This window comes from Eschrichtius robustus, chromosome 2 (assembly GCF_028021215.1).
Source record: "Eschrichtius robustus isolate mEscRob2 chromosome 2, mEscRob2.pri, whole genome shotgun sequence".
NCBI classification, from domain to species: Eukaryota; Metazoa; Chordata; class Mammalia; order Artiodactyla; family Eschrichtiidae; genus Eschrichtius; species Eschrichtius robustus.
In genome coordinates this window covers 60,157,317-60,179,239 of record NC_090825.1, presented here as the reverse complement: position 1 = coordinate 60,179,239, position 21,923 = coordinate 60,157,317, and the positions used below count along the sequence as shown (strand labels likewise).

Sequence of the window (21,923 nt, the reverse complement as noted above, 5' to 3'; positions counted from 1 at the left end):
TGAATTGGGAGATTGGGATGGACATTTACACACTACTATATAAAACAGGTAACTAATAAGGACCTACTGTATAGCACAGGGAACTCTACTCAATACTCTGTGGCCTATATGGGAAAAGAACCTAAAAAAGATAGGAACTTCCCTGGCAGTCCAGCGGTTAAGACTGTGGGCTTCCACTGCAGTGGGCACAGGTTTGAGCCCTGGTCGGGGAACTAAGGATCCCCCATGCCGCACAGTGTGGTCAAAAAAAATTTTTTAATAAATAAATAAATAAAGAGTAGATATATGTATATGTATAACTGATTCACTTTGCTGTACACCTGAAACAAACACAACATTGTAAATCAACTACTCTCCAATAAAAAAAAAAACAAAAAAAAACCCAACTGCAGACTCTATCCACAATGCTTATAACCCAGGAATCTGAGCATGTTCTCAGTGACATAACCTTGAATTTTCCTAAGAAGGGATTTTAAAAAAGACACAGAAATCTAATCACCCAATGCCTTTGGTAGAGATTGTGCATTTTTTTTCCTTCGAGTTTCATTCTCTGCACCCCAGGAAGCTGACCTTTATGGGCCCATCACCCAGGTTCCCTTGACCTCTGGGGGTAAGTTAAAATCAGGAGCAATGGGGAGGCACCAGCAAGAGATCAGAGGGTGGGGGGAGAGGAGGTCTGTGTATTCCCTCCTCCACTCGTTTTAGGCCTGGGGTGGTAACAGCTTTCCCTAATTGCTAGACCCTGGGATGCTTCACCAGCTCTTGTTGGTTCCCTTAACCCTGGCCATGCCTCTGCAAATCACCTCTTCATTAACTGCTGTTCAGCTAAATCCTTAGACTGGCCTTCCTGACAGGCTCTAAAGATACAATAAAATCTTATTCCAAACAGATACCAAGCAAACTTTCAGGTTTATTAATAGAGGTTACACACATTTTTTTAAAAAGAACATAAAAACAGTGATGTAATATTTTATAAGTACATACTGATAATACAGTAATGAGTCTTATTAAGTCAGAGGTATTTTAATATAAACAGAATGAATAAACAATGACAGTATATCTCCACTAAGTTGGATAAAATGAATATCGTAACTAAATTAATAAAAACAATGTTAGCTTCTACTTACAAGACATACTTTTATGTAAATCATTCTACGGCATTTGGAAACAATTTGCTCTTTTAAATAGGTAAGTACTTGCCTTACAACTTTCTACTCTTTTTGTTTGTTTAAAATGCCAACATTTTTTCATAAGGAAAGAAAGATATAATTCAACCTAATTTTCAAATTATTTTCTCAAATACATGAGGATATTCTGTACTTGATACTCATCATAGCTTGTAAAATCATCTCATTAACTCTTAAGAAAAGTGAATGGAAAATAGAGAATAATTTTCCTGGATTTCAAAGTCAATTCCATTTTCTTCTGCCATTTCTAATCCGACTGACATAATTAATGTTTTAAAAATCTGATTTGAGTATTTTATTGAACAAAACATTTGTAAATAGAGTCCAATTAAGACAGACTGAAGGACTTAATATTTTTTTATCCTTAGTTGACATTTTGGTTTATTTTTTTCAATCTCTTTTATGTAAAACTTTGTTTTCATGTTGATACATAGTCAGATTGGCGATCATATTACGTACAGAATTTATAATTTTTATCTTGCTTGAGTAACATTGTAATAAAACATTTCATATTGTTACTGAAGGAGTTATTTTTAAAAACACGCTTCCTGTACTACATTATGTTTATCTCAAGTTATAACCACAGGGAGAAGTAACCCAAATGTTCAAAGTTCTTTATCTGCCAGGCTTATGTGGAACTTGCTTGGTGACATCTGGCTAAAGCACTTCTTTACCTAATGATGTGTTTCTTTCACACGTCCCACTCTGTGTATCGGCCCACATTGTTATTCTTGACAGCAGGTTTCAGTCTGACTCAACTCTATTTGCCCAGCACCCATTAGGGTGCTCAGAGCACACGATGGGTGTCCATGTTTGCTATATAGGTGTTTCCAACTGGGAATGGTCCTTGCAGCATAACTGTCAGAAGTGAACGTGCCTTCTTTCTCCACTCTTAAAATGGGCAGTCTTTTATATTCATTATCTCTTGGGATAACACATCCTACTTCGTCAACTTCTAATAAACATGATAAGCTCACGGCCAATCCTTGAGGGAATCCCAGCAGGAGACAGCAAACATGGTGGCCCTGATCCCTCTGTTCTCTGAACTGGCCCTGTCTTGTACCTAATGCTTGGAGTCCTTCATCTGGGGGCAGGGTGCTTTGAAAGCCAACCTCAGGTCACTGGTGGGACCTCTGCTCATTCTTAGTTTACACACACGGCATGTAAAACAGTAAAAATGCTACCCATATTATCTGTTTTAATAATTTTTAGAATTCAAACTTTGATACGTTTAACATGAAAAACAGCAGAACTTTCTCTACACACAGATAGTACTAAGTCTCATCCCTCAATAACTTAAACATTGCCGTTGGACAATTTCAAAACACTTATTGGCAAAAGCTGTGTAAGTCCAAACTGTAGAATCCCTCACTATTGATGGACTTCTTCAGATGTTCAGGGCTAAACTTCAACCTAAACTTTGCATGTGAAATCAGAGAATCAGAGTTTACTTCCATAATCTCTGGTGAAAAAAAGAGAGGGTTTCAAAGTGCCTATTCTATACTGCACTGCAAATGATACAAGTATATGTGTATAAATACACATATACACACACACATATATCTATAATAAATCACGTAAATTTATGAAAAAAGTGACATTTCAGTTCTTGTTGTAACACTCTCTTATAATAACATTGTTTTCTATTCCTGTTATTTTTTTCCTGTAACTAACAAATATATATGCTTAATGGCTCTCATAAGGAGGCATGTAAATCATAAATTTGTTGTTTTAGATGGTAAAGTAAATACTTTTTTGTCAGGGGCTAAGTAGAATCCTCAGGTTATTTGCTTTTTTAACATTTTCTTTTTAACTCACTGTCGGTCCCTTTTCCTAAGTTAACAGCTTTTTGTATACGCTGCTATTCAGGTTACTAGAGCAGGTGTCCATTTTACTTGCCATCAACTGACCGCTGCTGTTATAACTGCTGGGATCTGAACTTTCTTTGCAGCATAAGATACTGTAGAGGTACCTCTGGCACTCAGAGGAAGCATAGTAGTAAATCAAGGGGTCAATGCAACAGCTTATGCTGCTGACACAGACACACAGGAGGTAGGCAAAGTAGGCAGCCTCTGTCATGGAATTATGGGAAAGGAATGCGTAATGTAGAATTAGCAGGACATTTGTGGGTCCAAAGCAAAGGACGAAGATGCAGAAAACAGCAGCTGACAAGAACAAAGCCCGGGACTTCTTGCTCTGGTTGGCAACCGCGGAAGAGCTAAGAGATCGGATAATAGACACGTAACAGACTGTGGAAATGATCAACGGCACAAAAAAGAAGACGGCAGAGAAGGCCGAGAAGTAATATGAGTAGTAGCCTTCGAGCAGCGTTTGGTTGAGCACATCGTGACAGGTGGTTATGTTGAGCCCCGGGACCTGGGTGGTCTGCTCCTTGAGGAGCAGAGGTACCACCCCCGCGATGGCCATGGCCCAGATGGCCAGACAGGTAAAGGAAGCCCTCCCCAGAGTACGCCAGGAGAGCGACTGCATGGGGTATACCACAGCCAGGAACCGGTCAATGCTGATGACTGTCATGAGCATGATAGAGGCATACATGTTACAGTAGAACGCCGCGGTGATGAAGCGGCACATGGCAGACCCAAATCTCCAGTCACTTCCGGAAAAGTAGTAGCTGATCTTAAACGGGAGCACAGACACAAAGAGCACGTCTGCCATGGCCAGGTGCAGCATGTACACCACGGCGGGCTTCTTGATCTTCATCTTCAAGATAAACACGATGATGGCCATGATGTTTAGAGGAAGGCTTACGAGGAACACGCCGGTGTAGACGGAGGGGATAAAGACAGTCAACCAGGTGCTGGTCAGATATCCTGAGGCATCTTTTGAGATGAACACGGGGGGTAATTTTTGAGGAGGACTGCTTCTATTGCCGGAGCTTAATCTGTCTTCTGTGAATTCACTTTCATTTTGGTCCTCATCCTCCTTCAGTGGGATTGGTTCAAATATATCATTGGGATTCCTGAGAAAAAATGTCCGGGGACCCAGAGTATCATTTGTTGCTTCTGACTCTGAAAAGTAAAAATTTTAAAACGAATTAAAAAGGCAAAAGAGACAAGGAGAGAGTACACTTTACTTTTGCTTTTTGTTTTCTTCCTAGGAGAGTGGGTGGTAAAAAGCAGGTGATACACAAGGGGATCACAGACTTTATCAGGGAATTAGCTAACTCAAAGTAGTGTACCACATTTTGTTCTGGCACAGCAAACCCTTTTCAAACTCTGCTCCTCAGAGATATGAGGTGAACGATACACTTTCAGAGATCTGCAGACATCAGGAAAGGTTGAGGACGTGATGTGAAAGAAAAGAGCCGTGACTTCTTTTCTATACGAGCCACTGTCTGTATAAACAAATCACTCCCAGACTATGTGACTTCTCTTTCATCCGTATGTCTGCATGTATACATTTTCTCCATTTAGCTTGTGGCCACCCCTTGAAATCCATTCTTCCTTGTGGAAAAATCCACATAGAAAGTTGAGGGAACATCTTTAAAGGTTACGGAGCTACAGGTGAACTTGAGTAGGACCGACGGCACCCATTTCCATGACCGTTATCCATGTGACAGTAGCTTTCCTTTACTAGCTTCAGTTTGTTTACACAGTAGAATGTCCCAAATCTCTCGTCATATTTGGGTCCAAGCCACAGTCTCAGGTTATCGACTAATGTAACCACAAGGTACCTACCACACCATCATCTTCCTGTCTCCTTCCTTAGCGGGCCAACGCAGCAGATGTCCTAGGCCAGTGGCCTTCCTCAGCTCAGTTCCAAAATGCCACATGCATGCAGGCAGATGCCAGGCCAACCAGGCTCTTTTGAGTATCAACCAGAATTCAGTTGCAAACGTCCTTCTTTTATCACCCTCCTCCACCAAAAACATCCATTTGAAATGTTCATCAAAGAAATGTAGCACTTAGTTGCTGGAACTCAACCAGCTTTTCCTTCCCAGGAGCTTTGCTAACATTCTGTCACTGAGGAGACTCGGACAGAGAGCCTTCGCTGGGCCTTGGCAAGCTGAGGAGTGGGGAGAGAAACCACAGGGGGAAAAGGATGAGGTTTCTATCCCTGGAGGCATTGGCCATGAAGGCTGGATACACACGTTACTCAGAAGTGATGTTAGAGGAATGAAAACTGGCTGGAAATTGGGTAAGTACAGCGGATTTTTAAGCTTTCGGTTTTATTTTTCAGTAGTGGAACCTTCCTGCAAACAAAAACTTACACAGAGAGGCATAATGCAATAAAAGAGATAGTTCTGCTTCTGTAAGGTCCTACCAGACCCTAGACAAAAATTACAAAAAATTACAAACTCTGGATCCCTTTCCTCCCCCAAATCAATGACCTGAAGTTATTTAGGTTCACAGGGTCATGTCAGGGAGGGGAGGGGTGGATCTTCAAAGAAAGGATGGCAACCGGTGGGTTCATTGTTTTCAGTGGCTTTTAGCTTGAGAGAAGGCCAAAGTCAGTGCCACAAAAGATGGTTGAAACTCAGATAGAAAACCCATAGTCTCTATTGCCTGAAGAACCAGAGGAAAGAGTTCAGGGCAACTACAATCACTGGAAAGTGAGGAGAGAATCCCAGAAAAGAAAAAGTCAGAGAGGGATAGAGAGAGCACCAAATTCCAGTGGAAATTCTGCCCCAGGCTTGGGTTGACTCTAGAACCTGCACACTCAGGGAAGACGTGAAGCAGCTCTGCTAGAGTTAACACATTTCTGACTGGAGACGTATTTTGGCCACAGGTGTTAGTTTCTGCAAAAATCCCCGGGTCAATAATGTGTTAAAAGAATGGAAGTGCTATTTGAACTTCTTGCTCAAGAGGAAACGTTTGCAGTTTGAGTTCAACCAAATTAACTGCCTGCTAAAGCAAAAACACCAACATTCTTTGGAGAAATAAAACAAAATCTTGAGTCTTTACAGTAGGATAATGTCCAGCAGACAATTCAAAATCATTCGATATAAAGAGAATCAGGAAAGTGTGACCCAGTCTCAAGAGAAAAAGACAATCAATGGAAACCAATCTCAAGATGACCCGGATGTTGGAATTAGCAGATAAGGATTTTAAAGGGTATGTTGCAACTATGCTCAATGAAGGGAAGAAAAAGATTTCATTGAAATGAATGAAAAAATAGAAAATAGCAACGAAACCAACCAATGGAAATTCTAGAACTAGAAAATAAAATACAATAAATTGGCATCTATTTCCAAAATGAAAAGCAAACCTAAAGTAGCACCAACCGATACACAGTAGAACAGGGCCTGGCAGTGAAAGCTTGAGGTCAGATGACCTCAGCAAGAGCATGAGTGGGTCCCCTGAGGGTAAAGGGGTGATCTGGCAGATCTGTCACAGGGGAAGAACAAAAAATCTGCAGTGATCTGTATCATTTTCACAGACATAAGGAACAAATGTATGAATACCAAGGGGAGAAGGAGGGGATGGGATGAACTGGGAGATTGGGGTTGACATATATACACTACTATGCATAAAATAGATAACTAATGAGAACCTACTGTATAGCACAGGGAACTCTACTCAGTGCTCTGTGGTGACCTAAATGGGAAGGAAATCCAAAACAGAGGGGATATATGTATACATACAGCTGATTCACTTTGCTGTACAGCAGAAACTAACACAACATTGTAAAGCAACTGTACTCCAATAAAAATTAATTAAAAAGAAATCTGCAGTGATGAGCCTCTGAGTACACATATACAGCTAGATTGTTCTCCAAGGGTAGGAAACTGTTCCTATTTAACTCTGAGTCTGCAGTACCCTGCCCCGCATGTGGTAGGTATGGACCTTAAGTTGGCTTTTAATCACAGATTTGCATTCTAATACTGGCTCTACCAGGAGTCACTTAACTGCTCTGAACTCAGTCTCAGAATCATTAAAATCGGATCCCAATACCTGTCTGGCCTACAAATCTGGCAGCCAGGGGCATCACATGTTAAATAGGATATATGTTCACTTTGTAAACTTCAAAAATTAATCAGTGTAAGAAATTATTATTCTTCCCCTACCACTTCAATGTGGTTTGCTTTTTGCTCACTCTCAATCATTTTAAATTAAAATGGAATCTGTTCCTCTTCCCTTCCTAAACATTTAGCAGTGTTTGGTTTTTCAGTGTGATGAGGGACACAAAGAGGCTGTAAGGTACGGGGCCCCAGTATTCAGAGCCGTAAATCAAACTTCAAATTCACAACCGTTTCCCAAAGTATCGCTTCCTTCCCCTTTCGAAGCATCTCATTCACTCTGTCCATCTTGATCCAGTCACATGGGGGCCTGACCCTGGTACAACAGCCCCTGCGGGAAGTGAGGCTACCCTCGAGGTCAAGAATGTGTGGGAAGCGGAAGAAAAGAATGAATGAGTTCTGGCATTTTAAGGCCACAAAGATATGTGTCTTCAAAAACGCTGACCCACAGGAACCTTAAAATAACATGACTCTCTGCTGTAGCTTTGGGGACCTGGCCAGACTGAGGACTCCTGCCACGCATGGAAGGGAGAAAAGTGCATGCACGCATGTGTGCACACACACGTGAGCATCAGGACATGACCTAGAGGAGTGACACCTCTTGAAAACTACTGAACACTCATAACTAAGCTCTTAGATGCCATCACTTGGTCTGAAAATTAAACTCTCATTAGGCTTTACTCTGTATTTAGTACTTTGGGAATAAGTATTTGTTTTCAAAAATTTCTTCCCTGGCTAGGCCTTTTTGGGCAGTATGGTGTTTATGACAGAAACATTATACCCACTGGAACATGACATTTTATAGGCTGGAGCCCAGGAAGAATGCATAATCCCTTGATTAAATATCATTACCTAAGGTATCACCTATTCTTGCCACCATAGGTTTGATATTTTGGCTTTTATGGGATTACAGGATGTCAACAAATTTTGTTTGTTTGTTTAACTATATACCAACATCAAAGAAAGAACAAAACCAATTCCAGGTGACTACATAAATCCAACTAGCTCAAGCCCCTTAGGTTGAAATTTGAGTTTGGGTATCTTGCTTTTCCTTTAGTCCTAGCCCAACTCATAGGTCAAGGAGAAAGTGCCTGTCAGTGTATGAAAAGCTCTTGTAACCCATCTGTGTTTTTATTCTTAAGTTATGGTTTAAAAAAAAAACAAAACTAAGTCAGGTCCTAAAATTGGTTCTCATACTTGTTGCTAAGTTTCACCTAATTTAGGTTTCTCAAAAATGGCTCTAGAGTAATTTTGTTGTTGAACATAGCGTATTGCTAACGAGCTTAAGTGTGGACTCTAACTCTGGAGATTGTTAAAAATTAGTTAGTCAGGCACAGTGCTTTTTCTGACTTTGACGAGATCTGGCCTGGAAGCAGAGTGGTGACCAGATGCTCTCTCAAGGTCCCATGTGATCCTGGAAGTTATACCATTTCATCCTCCCACAACATGCCAGCCCTGGTTCCGACTCAGAGCACTGGCCTATAGGGCTCAGGCTTTTTGGGAATTAAGAAAGCAGAAGTCCCAGGACCTTGCCTACATTCACACACACAGCAGGAGAGATGTACCCTGCATTTCTCCACGAGTGACTCAACACTACAGGCTAAAGAGAACTAAAGAGGATGATGGAAAAATGATGGAAACATACTAACTCCAAGCAGAAAACAGCAACATTACAGGAATACTCCACTGTCTCAAATGCAAACGCACACCATGAAAAGAAGTGTTCCTTAAAGAAATGGCTGGTTCCAGATCTGGGGGGAGGAAAAACACAAGAGGAGTCTTGAACGTCTTCAAAGAACATTAGGGTCAGGTCAGAAAGACTCTGAAGTTGATCCAAAGAGAGCTCCCCACTGGCCAAAAATCATTAAGAGAATAATGATGGAAATGAATGGAAACACTGGAAACGTGTCATATTTGTTAAGATCTATGAGTTCATAATGATGCTCAAAGGAAAATAAAACCTTTTTTGTCATTTTTGGAGGAAATGAGGGGACCCAGTCTGAAAATTGGTAAATAAAGGCAAGATTCAAGCATTTGTCTTGCCTTTTCTATAAACAAAATATTTCAGGGAAACCAAAGAGTCAATGAGGAAAAGTTCTACTTTATAAAATAATTCCAGCTCATAAACACAGAAACAGTAACAGATTTAGAAATGCATCTTAAAGCTCTTAGTGAAATAAGATTTAGTACAATGATCATCAGTTGTTGCTAAAAACGTTAGGTGAAAGGATAGGTGATAGGGAACTTTCTAACAACTGGATCATCTGACAAAACCTGAGTCCACTGAGTAACCTTAAAATCTCAAAAAGAGAGACAATCTTGAGGTGATGAAACAGGTGTGTACACAGCACCACTGCTCAGGTAGTCTTGCAGAAAAACAAACTTGGATCAGGTTAAGCCTGCAGATGGACCACATTACAGAAAATGCAGAGGACAGAAGGGCATGTTGAACACCACTACAAGATGCAGCTGGCCAGATCCAGTACGTAGAAAAGTCTAGAAGACGAATGACCCTGTTTCTCTGACAAACAGCCTTGAAAAAGGAGGAGAGGGAAAACCATTACAGACTAAAAGATTTAAGAGACACATCTACCTAATGTAACAGTGGGCCTCATTTGATCCTGATTCAAGAAAACCAACTGTAAAAAGCATTTATGAGACAATCAGTAAAATGTGAACACCGACTGAACAGTACATGATATTAAGAAACGGTCCATTTTTTTAGGTGTTATAATGGTATTGTGGTTATGTTAAGAAAAGAGTTCTTATCTCCAAGGATATATAGTGATGCATTTATGGATGAAATGACACAATGTCTGGGATTTGCTTTAAAATTGTCCATTTGGGGAGGAGGAAAGTGAGAGTACCGATAAAACAACACATAGGGGGTAATTACACTGTCCACTTTTGGTATGTTTGAAAATTTCCATATAAAATGAAAAGTAAAAAAAAAAAAAGAAGAAAAAGAAAAGCAAATATTTTATGCACATTTACTTGCCACTAAAAACTAAGGACAACAGATTCACCAGAGGGCAGACAGCAGAAGCAAGAAGAACTACAATCCTGCAGCCTGTGGAACAAAAACCACATTCACAGAAAGATAGACAAGATGAAAAGGCAGAGGGCTATGTACCAGATGAAGGAACAAGATAAAACCCCAGAAAAACAACTAAATGAAGTGGACATAGGCAAACTTCCAGAAAAAAAATTCAGAATAATGATAGTGAAGATGATCCAGGACCTCGGAAAAAGAATGGAGGCAAAGATCGAGAAGATGCAAGAAATGTTTAACAGAGACCTAGAAGAATTAAAGAACAAACAAACAGAGATGAACAATACAATAACTGAAATGAAAACTACACTAGAAGGAATCAATAGCAGAATAACTGAGGCAGAAGAACGGATAGGTGACCTGGAAGACAGAATGGTGGAATTCACTGCTGCAGAACAGAATAAAGAAAAAAGAATGAAAAGAAATGAAGACAGCCTAAGAGACCTCTGGGACAACATTAAACACAACAACATTCGCACTATAGGGGTCCCAGAAGGAGAAGAGAGAGAGAAAGGACCAGAGAAAATATTTGAAGAGATTATAGTCGAAAACTTCCCTAACATGGGAAAGGAAATAGCCACCCAAGTCCAGGAAGCATAGCGAGTCCCATACAGGATAAACCCAAGGAGAAACATGCCGAGAAACATAATAATCAAATTGGCAAAAATTAAAGACAAAGAAAAATTATTAAAAGCAGCAAAGGGAAAACGACAAATAACATACAAGGGAACTCCCATAAGGTTAACAGCTGATTTCTCAGCAGAAACTCTACAAGCCAGAAGGGAGTGGCATGATGCACTTAAAGTGATGAAAGGGAAGAACCTACAAGCAAGATGACTCTACCCGGCAAGGATCTCATTCAGATTCGATGGAGAAATCAAAAGCTTTACAGACAAGCAAAAGCGAAGAGATTTCAGCACCACCAAACCAGCTCTACAACAAATGCTAAAGGAACTTCTCTAAGTGGGAAACACAAGAGGAGAAAAGAACCTACAAAAACAAACCCAAAACAATTAAGAAAATGGTCATAGGAACATACATATCAATAACTACCTTAAACGTGAATGGATTAAATGCTCCAACCAAAAGACACAGGCTTGCTGAATGGATACAAAAACAAGACCCATATATATGCTGTCTACAAGAGGCCCACTTCAGACCTAGGGACACATACAGACTGAAAGTGAGGGGATGGAAAAAGATATTCTATGCAAATGGAAATGAAAAGAAAGCTGGAGTAGCAATACTCATATCAGATAAAATAGACTTTAAAATAAAGAATGTTACAAGAGACAAGGAAGGACACTACATAATGATCAAGGGATCAATCCAAGAAGAAGATATAACAATTATAAATATATATGCACCCGACATAGGAGCACCTCAATACATAAGAAACTGCTAACAGCTATAAAAGAGGAAATCGACAGTAACACAATAATAGTGGGGGACTTTAACACCTCACTTACACCAATGGACAGATCATCCAAAATGAAAATAAATAAGGAAACAGAAGCTTTAAATGACACAATAGACCAGATAGGTTTAATTGATATTTATAGGACATTCCATCTGAAAACAGCAGATTACACTTTCTTCTCAAGTGCGCTCGGAACACTCTCCAGGATAGATCACATCTTGGGTCACAAATCAAGCCTCAGTAAATTGGAGAAAATTGAAATCATATCAAGCATCTTTTCTGACCACAACGCTATGAGATTAGAAATCAATTACAGGGAAAAAAACATAAAAAACAAAAACACATGGAGGCTAAACAATACGTTACTAAATAACCAAGAGATCATTGAAGAAATCAAAGAGGAAATCAAAAAATACCTAGAGACAAATGACAATGAAAACATGACGATCCAAAACCTATGGGATGCAGCAAAAGCAGTTCTAAGAGGGAAGTTTATAGCTATACAAGCCTACCTCAAGAAACAAGAAAAATCTCAAATAATCTAACCTTACACCTAAAGGAACTAGAGAAAGAAGAACAAACAAAACCCAAAGTTAGCAGAAGGAAAGAAATCATAAAGATCAGAGCAGAAATAAATGAAATAGAAACAAAGAAAACAATAGCAAAGATCAATAAAACTAAAAGCTGGTTCTTCGAAAAGATAAACAAAATTGATAAACCATTAGCCAGACTCATCAAGAAAAAGAAGGAGAGGACTCAAATCAATAAAATTAGAAATGAGGACTTCCCTGGTGGCACAGGGGTTAAGAATCTGCCTGCCAATGCAGGGGACATGGGTTCGAGCCCTGGTCCGGGAAGATCCCACATGCCGCGGAGCAACTAAGCCTATGCACCGTAACTACTGAGCCTGAGCTCTAGACCCCGAGAGCCACAACTACTGAGCCTGAGTGCCACAACTACTGAAGCCCACGCACCTAAAGCCTGTGTATGCGACAAGAGAAGACACTGCAATAAGAAGCCCGTGCTCAGCGCAACAAGAGAAAGCCCGTGCGCAGCAACGAAGACCCAACGCAGCCAAAAATAAATAAATAAATAAATTTATAAAAAAATAAAATAAAATAAAATTAGAAATATAAAAGGAGAAGTTACAACACACACCGCAGAAATACAGAGCATCCTAAGAGACTACTACAAGCAACTCTTATGCCAATAAAATGGACAACCTGGAGGAAACGGACAAATTCTTAGAAAGGTATAACCTTTCAAGACTGAACCAGGAAGAAGCAGAAAATATGAACAGACCAATCACAAGTAATGAAATTGAAACTGTGATTAAAAATCTTCCAACAAACAAAAGTCCAGGACCATATGGCTTCACAGGTGAATTCTATCAAACATTTAGAGAAGAGCTAACACCCACCCTTCTCAAACTCTTCCAAAAAACTGTGGAGGAAGGGACACTCCCAAACTCATTCTATGAGGCCACCATCACTCTGATACCAAAACCAGACAAAGGTACTACAAAAAAAGAAAATTACAGACCAATATCACTGATGAATATAGATGCAAAAATCCTCAACAAAATACTAGGAAACAGAATCCAACAATACATTAAAAGGATCATACATCATGATCAAGTGGGATTTATCCCAGGGATGCAAGGATTCTTCAATATACGCAAATAAATAAATGTGACACACCATATTAACAAATTGAAGAATAAAAACCATATGATGATCTCAACAGATGCAGAAAAAGCTTTTGACAAAATTCAACACCCATTTATGATAAAAACTCTCCAGAAAGTGGGCATAGAGGGAACCTACCTCAACATAATAAAGGCTATATATGAGAAACCCACAGCAAACATCATTCTCAATGGTGAAAAACTGAAAGCATTTCCTCTAAGATCAGGAACAAGACAAGGATGTCCACTCTCACCTCTATCATTCAACATACTTTTGGAAGTCCTAGCCACGGCAATCAGAGAAGAAAAAGAAATAAAAGGAATACAAATTGGAAAAGAAGAAGTAAAACTGTCACTGTTTGCAGATGACATGATACTATACATAGAGAATCCTAAAGATGCCACGAGAAAACTACTAGAGCTAATCAATGAATCTGGTAAAGTTGCAGGATACAAAATTAATGCACAGAAATCTCTTGCATTCCTATACACTAATGTTGAAAAATCTGAAAGAGAAATTAAGGAAACACTCCCATTTACCACTGCAACAAAAAGAATAAAATACCTAGGAATAAACCTACCTAGGGAGACAAAAGACCTGTATGCAGAAAACTATAAGACACTGATGAAAGAAATTAAAGATGATACCAACAGATGGAGAGATATACCATGTTCTTGGATTGGAAGAATAAATATTGTGACAATGACTATATTACCCAAAGCAATCTACAGATTCAATGCAATTCCCATCAAATTACCAATGGCATTTTTTACAGAACTAGAACAAAAAATCTTAAAATTTGTATGGAGACACAAAAGCCCCCGAATAGCCAAAGCAGTCTTGAGGGAAAAAAACGGAGCTGGAGGAATCAGACTCCCTGACTTCAGACTATACTACAAAGCTACAGTAATCAAGACAATATGGTACTGGCACAAAAACAGAAACCCAGATCAACAGAACAAGATAGAAAGCCCAGAGGTAAACCCACGCACCTATGCTCAACTAATCTATGACAAAGGAGGCAAGGATACAATGGAGAAAAGACAGTCTCTTCAGTAAGTGGTGCTGGGAAAACTAGACAGCTACATGTAAAAGAATGAAATTAGAACACTCCCTAACACCATACACAAAAACAAACTTAAAATGGATTAGAGACCTAAATGTAAGACCGGACACTATAAAACTCTTAGAGGAAAACATAGGAAGAACACTCTTTGACATAAATCACAGCAAGATCTTTTTTGATCCACCTCCTAGAGTAATGGAAATAAAAACAAAAATAAACAAATGGGACCTAATGAAACTTAAAAGCTTTTGCACAGCAAAGGACACCATAAACAAGATGAAAAGACAACCCTCAGAATGGGAGAAAATATTTGCAAACGAATCAACGGACAAAGGATTAATCTCCAAAATATATAAACAGCTCATGCAGCTCAATATTAAAAAAACAAACAACCCAATCCAAAAATGGGCAGAAGACCTAAATAGACATTTCTCCAAAGAAGACATACAGATGGCCAAGAGGCACATGAAAAGCTGCTCAACATCACTAATTATTAGAGAAATGCAAATCAAAACTACAATGAGGTATCACCTCACACCAGTTAGAATGGGCTTCATCAGAAAATCTACAAAGAAATGCTGGAGAGGGTGGGGAGAAAAGGGAACCCTCTTGCACTGTTGGTGGGAATGTAAATTGATACAGCCACTATGGAGAACAGTATGGAGGTTCCTTAAAAAACTAAAAATAGAATTACCATATGATCCAGCAATCCCACTGCTGGGCATATACCCAGAGAAAACCACAATTCAAAAAGACACATGCACCCCAATGTTCACTGCAGCACTATTTACAATAGTCAGGTCATGGAAGCAACCTAAATGCCCATCGACAGACGAATGGATAAAGAAGATGTGGTACATATATACAATGGAATATTACTCAGCCATAAAAAGGAACGAAATTGGGTCATTTGTTGAGATGTGGATAGATCTAGAGACTGTCATACAGAGTGAAGTAAGTCAGAAAGAGAAAAACAAATATCGTATATTAACGCATATATGTGGAACCTAGAAAAATGGTACAGATGAACCGGTTTGCAGGGCCAAAATTGAGACACAGATGTAGAGAACAAATGTATGGACACCAAGTAGGGAAAGTGGCGGGGGTGGTGGTGTGATGAATTGGGAGATTGGGATTGACATATATACACTGATGTGTATAAAATTGATGACTAATAAGAACCTGCTGTATAAAAAAATAAATAAAATAAAATTCAAAAATTAAAAAAAAGAAGAAAAAAGATTGAACCTAGAACAACTGGAGGGATAAAAAGCAAACAAACAAACAAAAAAACCTAAGGACAACAGTTTTTGCTTTTGTTTTTCTTTTGTCTTAGTTTTAAGGGGGAAGAAGTACTTGAATGTTTGTGTGAACATAGTTTTACACTGAGAGAATTCATTTGATACCAACCCCTCCAAGGTTTTTCTGAAATATGGAGGAGTTGGTGTATGAAGAACACTTAACATTTGTCGACCACCTACTATGTGTCAGGTACTTCGCTTAACTTACCTCATGTAACTGTAACATTTTTATGAGATAAGCATTATAACCCCCATTTTATGGCCAACATGGAGGCACAGAGAGGCTAAGTAACTAATCCAATGTCACGCAGCTAGGACGTGAAGGAGCTGGGATCTGAACCCAGATCTGCCTGGTTCTAAAGCTCATACCCTTTGAACCACACCACCTTACCCTGTCTCGTTAAAAAAGTTGTGAATTCAGGACATACTCCTAAAAGAGTACTACTTTTTTTTCTCTAAGCATTTCACCAAACAAATGAATCTACCCACCCTTTTGAACTATAGCAGGCAGGACATGGCCACGTGAACGTATAAGTTCAGTTGATGATGTGCACAGCTGTTGCTTGGGAATCAGGAGTCCTGCTGACCTTGGTGACACACCAGCCACCTGCCAACAACCCAGTCCTCACAGGACAGATGTAGTGAAGAGATGTTCAAGGACTAAACAGAGAAACAAATTTTTAAAATATTGTCCCAGATGCAGCAGAGTAAGAGCAAGTAAGTGAACAAAAACCTCTTATGGAAAAGCCAGAATTAAAGGTAGAATAAGGTAAACACTGGCTGCAGAGTGAAGAAGAGATCGCCAGTATCTGAGGTTGCCTCTCCTCCCATCCCACCTTCTGGAGCAGGGACCCCACAGGGAGCATAGGAAAGCAAACCGGCGGGGGAAGCTGGGAGAGCGGAGGTTACAGGAAGTGAAGGCAACCAGAAAATGTCAATGTCAGTGCACCCAAGGCCATTGCAGGCACTAAGAAGTGTGTGGGTCCCCTCCTGAAGGCCAGGGCCTGACTCGTGGGGTCAGAACACTAGCAGGCCTCTCTGGGAAGGGCTCTGATTCCCTGGCTCTCCCCCTTCCTCCACGCCTGTTCTCCACCCAAAGTTACAGGCCCTGAGCCCAGTGTCCTGGGAACACCGCTCTCTACTCTCCAAGACCAGCTGAAAGGAAAACTAATTCACAGTAAAGGATGTTTATAATCACCAGTTCCCCCGGAACCAAGCTGTCTCCACGCTCCAACCCCGCCCAAGTTCTACTGCAGTTTGTAAACCTGAACTCAAACAAATTAGGTTCTAGAGATGATAGAAACCGTCATAAACAGCACTTCCTGGAAAGCAGAACTCTTCTTGTAAAGCCAAAAAGTACTTCAGTTCTGCTAACTGCAGAACAGTGCACTGCACCTGCTGCACTAGGTTTTAAATGATGGCAGAGAATTGACAGTGCTTATGCAATCAATTTACAGGACCGTAACAAGATTTTTAAAAGATAGAAAAGTGTAGAAAATATTGGAATGCATAGCATGTGGTAAAGGTGAGTACTGGTTGGTAAAACTTTTGTTTCTATACACTATACACTATGACTGCCCATGGATATTTATTGCACACATAGGCAGCAACTGTGTCATCATGTAAAGCGTATTTCTTACAGTCCTTACTGCTGGTTAGCAAAAAAGAAAATACTGGAAAACACTCCTTTAATATACCATAATACCTGACTTCTAATCCACCATAGACTTGAAATATAAATAGATGAGATTAGATTATGTCCTTTCCTAAAGTTCAGTAAATGTGTTTTGAAGTGCAAATTTCAGATTATTCCTGTTATTTCCAACTGCAGGTTCTTTTGAAAGGAAATAAACGTATAAAGGCCGGTAATGGCCTTTTAAGTGGCAAAACACCATTAGATGCCTTGGGATGGAGGAAAAGGAGGCGTAACTTCGTGGGTTTTTCCAAGCCTTATCCCAAGGTCAATGTGGGAGAGAGTGTCTGGGGAAGCTCAATCTAGAGAGAGAGTTATATACTCTGACAGTTTTAGGCATAAGCATGAGAGGGTGAAAGGCAGAATGAAAGAAACCACAAAATAGGGAAACAAACAGAAAATGCTCAATGTTGAAACTGTGAGCCCTTGATACTAGCATCACAGTCAAAAGTAAACCAAGGCCGTGGTTCCTAATGATGCTTCTGGGGTTTTTGTGAGTATCCCATAGTAAAGGGGATATAGTTCCCCAGATACAAAAGGCCACACACATTGTATGATTCCATTCATATGGAATATGGAGAAGAGGTAAACCCAGAGAAACAATAAGCAAATTGGTAGCTGCCAGGGGTTGGGGGTAGGGAGGATGAGGGCTGAGTGCTTGATGGGGACCGGGTTTCCTTTTGAGGTGATGAAAATTTTTGGAACTAGATAGAGGTGGTAGGTGTACAACATTGTAAATGTATTAAATACCACTAAATTGTATACTTAAAAATGGTTAATTTTATGCTATGTAGATTTCACCTCAATTTTAATTAGTTGATTTTTATATTTATAGAGTTTATTTTGATATTAATCTTATTTCCCATTTTGATTCCCTTCATTTCTTTCTGTGGATTCAAATTGCCATCTAGTGTCAATTCCTAACTCCAACATAGCTTCATTCTATGCCCCTCTTTTGCACTGTTATTGTCAAATATGTATTACATTTCTAGGTCATATGCTCAATAGTACAATTTTATATTGTTTTATGCAATTATTTTTCTTTAATTCTTTTTTGTCACAATTTAATCTTTTTACTTTTTCATACCATTTTTAAAGGTTACTTTCCATTTACAATTATTATAAAATATTAGCTAAATTTCCTGTGTAGAAAAGCTTGCACTTAGGAAAGAAAGGCCTGTGATCAAATCCCAGTTCTACTTCATTGCACTTGTGACTTAACCTCAGTTTCCTTACCTGTAGAATGGGGATGACATCTACTCAAAAGGTGGCTAGAGGAATAAGTAAGGTAGTATATGTCATGTACCTAAGCAGGGTGTTGGCTGTAGTAGGTTCTTGATATCAGGTGGTTGTTCTTAATTAAATGTGAACACGTGGGGTGTGGGAAGGGCATTTTGGTCAGAGGGAGTGGCCAGGGGACAGAAGCCAGAGAAAGTTCTACCTTGGAGGTTGAACTAGAGGGTGGGGGCCGGGTGAAGTACAGGTAATGTAACAGGTTATGTAATAGGGGAGGCTCTGAAATAAGGGAGGCTGGACAAGGCTAGGGACCCATCCTGCAAGGGAAGGGGCACCTCCCTCTATGCTAGGGAATTGAGCTTGACCCGGTGGGTAGGAAGGCAGTACACAGAATCTCCCATCCAACCCCCTCTGCCACAGTCACCATCAGCTGTTCTGGTACCTTTCACTCTCCAGATCTTTATAGAATTTATGAACATCACCTCTAGAACACTGACGCTCTTTGATGAAAGCATCTCACTTAAATTGCCTGGACAAAGGAATGTAAACTGGTTAATGAACTTAGGAATTTCTCAACAAGTATCTGCTGAGTGAATATCTGTTCTAGACTCCACAGGGATAAACGGAGGTTTATAATCTTAGCCTGGGAGATGACATAACTCACAAAGTGACAATGCAGGAAATGCCAAAATGAGTGGGGGGACAAAAAGCCCGAGAGTGCTTCAAGAAAGCTCACACTGGTGGGCAGGGCCAGTCCTGGAGGCATTTCCTATAGCTGGGGTCTCTCTGCTCCTCACATCACATAGAGCTGGTTAAGACAGACATTGTTTAGAATTGCGGATGCACGGTGATAATAAAAAGCAGACCTATTTTTGGTTGATTTTATTAGTGATTTAAAACTACAAAGACAAAGCCCCACTTATTTCGTGCATCCAGGACCCCCTCCTCTATTTGGAATTTGGGTGCATCATCTCTGAGACTTAATTTCAGAATCAGCAAAAGGGGAGAAACATTTGAGAGGGTGAAATGAGATAATGTGAAGTGAAAATGCCTCCGGGCCCAGGGTTTGACCCAGAATATGGCACATTTTTTTTTTCTCAGAATATGACACTTAACATGCGTTCCTTTTCTTCTCTCATCCTCTTTTCTTCTCTCCCTCCCAAAGTGGTCCCAGAATCCAGTGTAGATAAATCAGCCAATGTTATTCAGTTCTCTTTCTGCCTATGCCAGATCTGTGCATCCTAGCACGCCCCACTCGGGTTGACGAAAAAGCAAAAAGTGTGGCAGAAACAGCAGTCTTGACTTCTCTAGCTAACACAGGCCCAAAATCTTTGGGTTCCTATGTGGGCCTCTTAGTGTTCCTAAAAGCATCACCTCAAAACTCACCCTGAGCAAACATGGAGAGCAGGGGAAATGCTGTCTGTCACCTCTTAATCTCCATACGCCTACACTCCTTCTGGTGTGAAAACAATAGAGTACACAGTCTTTCACAGATAATAAGAAAAACAGCTAGAATTTGTTTCTAAGTGAAAAAAGGGGCTGAAAGCTTACAAAGTACTATTGCTACAAAGAAATAAAAACATTTCCGCCCTCCCTTTTTTTTTTTTTTTAAAGTATAGTGTCTGGACTGGGTCCTATCTGTAGACATTCAGATTTAATTGCTGCGTCCGCCCTCCCTTTTTAACTAGGGTTTTTACAGGCTAAAAGCAACTTCTCCGCCCTGCTTTTTTAAGAGCGAGAGGTTGGAAAGTACATTTATTTGCTCAAGCAGTCAGATACTTAAAAATACACACTATTAGTAATGAATGTATTCTAGGTGAGAAACCTCCTGCTCCCGGCAGATCAGAAACTGAAATGGTTTCATCCCATAGGGTCTGAGGGAGCCGGATTCTGAGGAGGGGATCTCTTTCCTCAACTCACTTGGAAGCTTGGAAGACTGGGTTCTAGAGAACAAACAAACAAAGCCTCCCAACCGCCGCCACCGCCTCGTGGCTATCCTGTTAGCACCCAACATCCCGCACCACGACCGCCTCCTGCACACAAGGCCTGTAGTTTTCTACTAAGCGGGCCAAGGCACTAAGCTTTTCTCTACACCACTTTCCTGGCCTGCAAACTGTGCAAGAAAAACAATTCCAACAAGACAAAACTTCAGCGGGAGCGGTTCTCGACCGCATCGTGAAAAACCCGGAACGTTTATTGGTGGAGCAACGTGAAACCCTTTCTTTTTGGGGTGGTCCTGGGAGAAACAGGCCACACAGTGACAACAAATGCAACGAGGTCCCTCAGGCTTCCCCAAGAAAATCCGACCCCGCTCCTCCTCCATATCCAAAACCCTGCCGCGGGGCCGGCTGCATCCTCCAAAACCCAGTGCAAAGGGGCATCAGCTGAGCCCCCCGCTCCTCCTCCATATCCAAAACCCTGCCGCGGGGCCGGCTGCATCCTCCAAAACCCAGTGCAAAGGGGCATCAGCTGAGCCCGCAGCGGGGGTGGGACGGGCACCCCATCTGGGTATGAGTTGCTGAGACTCCGATCTCAGCCCGAACGCCCGTCTGGCTCCCGGGGGACGCTGTGGCAGCAGGCGCAGTCAGGGGCACCCACCGAGTCCCGGAGCAGCAGCGTCCCTCCTCCTCCCGGCCGCCCCATTCCCGAGGAGGCCCGGGCTGCGGGGCCGGGGGTGGGGACAGGGAGGGAATGCCGGGGGCAACTCTCACCTGGCTTGGGGCCTCGGGCGCGGGCCGACAGCAAGGGGCCGCACAGACTGAGCCCCGCGGCGACGAGCAGCAGCCACCGCGGCCCCATTGTCCGGAGGCTCGGGGCGCTCGGCGCGGTCGGTGCGGCGCTGCTCCGGGAGACGGGCCCCGCCGCCGGGAGGCTCGGGCCGCACGCTCTGTCCCCCCACGCCCCACCTCGCGCAGAGCCCGGAGGGCGGCCGGGGCGTGCAGACACAGCGCTAGCCGCTTGGCAGGAGGAGGTTGCTCGGCGTGTCTGGCGGCGCTGGGCAGGACAAGGGGCGCTGGGCGCGGGCGGGGGCGGGGCGCGCGGCCGCCGGGCCGGAAAGGGCGCCCCCTGGCGTCGAGTGTGCGCCTCGACGCGGCCGCCGCCCGCCGGTCCCTCTGCCGCCCCCTGGGCCACCCACGGGGCTCGGCGACCTAGCCGGCCCTCTCTCCCGGTGCGCCGCCCGCCCCGCGCCCCGGCTGCTAGGCACTGCCCCGCAACTAAGACGTTGTTTCCTTGGCCTTCGCCTTGGACCCGCGAAGCTACCAGTAGCTCAGTCTGGTGGGAGCCTTTGCTCTCGGGGAG

At 41.7% G+C, this 21,923-nt stretch overlaps 1 protein-coding gene across 1 annotated transcript; it reads right to left on the bottom strand.

Moving 5' to 3' along the window:
* Nucleotides 1-1,058: 1,058 nt before the first annotated feature.
* Nucleotides 1,059-21,623, bottom strand: F2R (coagulation factor II thrombin receptor). Its single transcript, XM_068535532.1, has 2 exons — nt 21,335-21,623; nt 1,059-4,216 (listed from the first exon to the last, which is right to left on the bottom strand). Exons 1-2 carry the CDS (start codon nt 21,420-21,422, stop codon nt 3,021-3,023), a joined length of 1,284 nt encoding a protein of 427 aa, XP_068391633.1. The 5' UTR covers nt 21,423-21,623; the 3' UTR covers nt 1,059-3,020.
* Between the last annotated feature and the right edge of the window lie 300 nt (nt 21,624-21,923).

Excerpts from the sequence above, each read along its gene's own strand:
- F2R (XM_068535532.1), bottom strand. The coding sequence starts at position 21,422 with ATGGGGCCGCGGTGGCTGCTGCTCGTCGCCGCGGGGCTCAGTCTGTGC. Across the intron at positions 4,217-21,334 it reads CGCCCGAGGCCCCAAGCCAG|AGTCAGAAGCAACAAATGAT; the intron begins GTGAGAGTTGCC and ends TTTACTTTTCAG.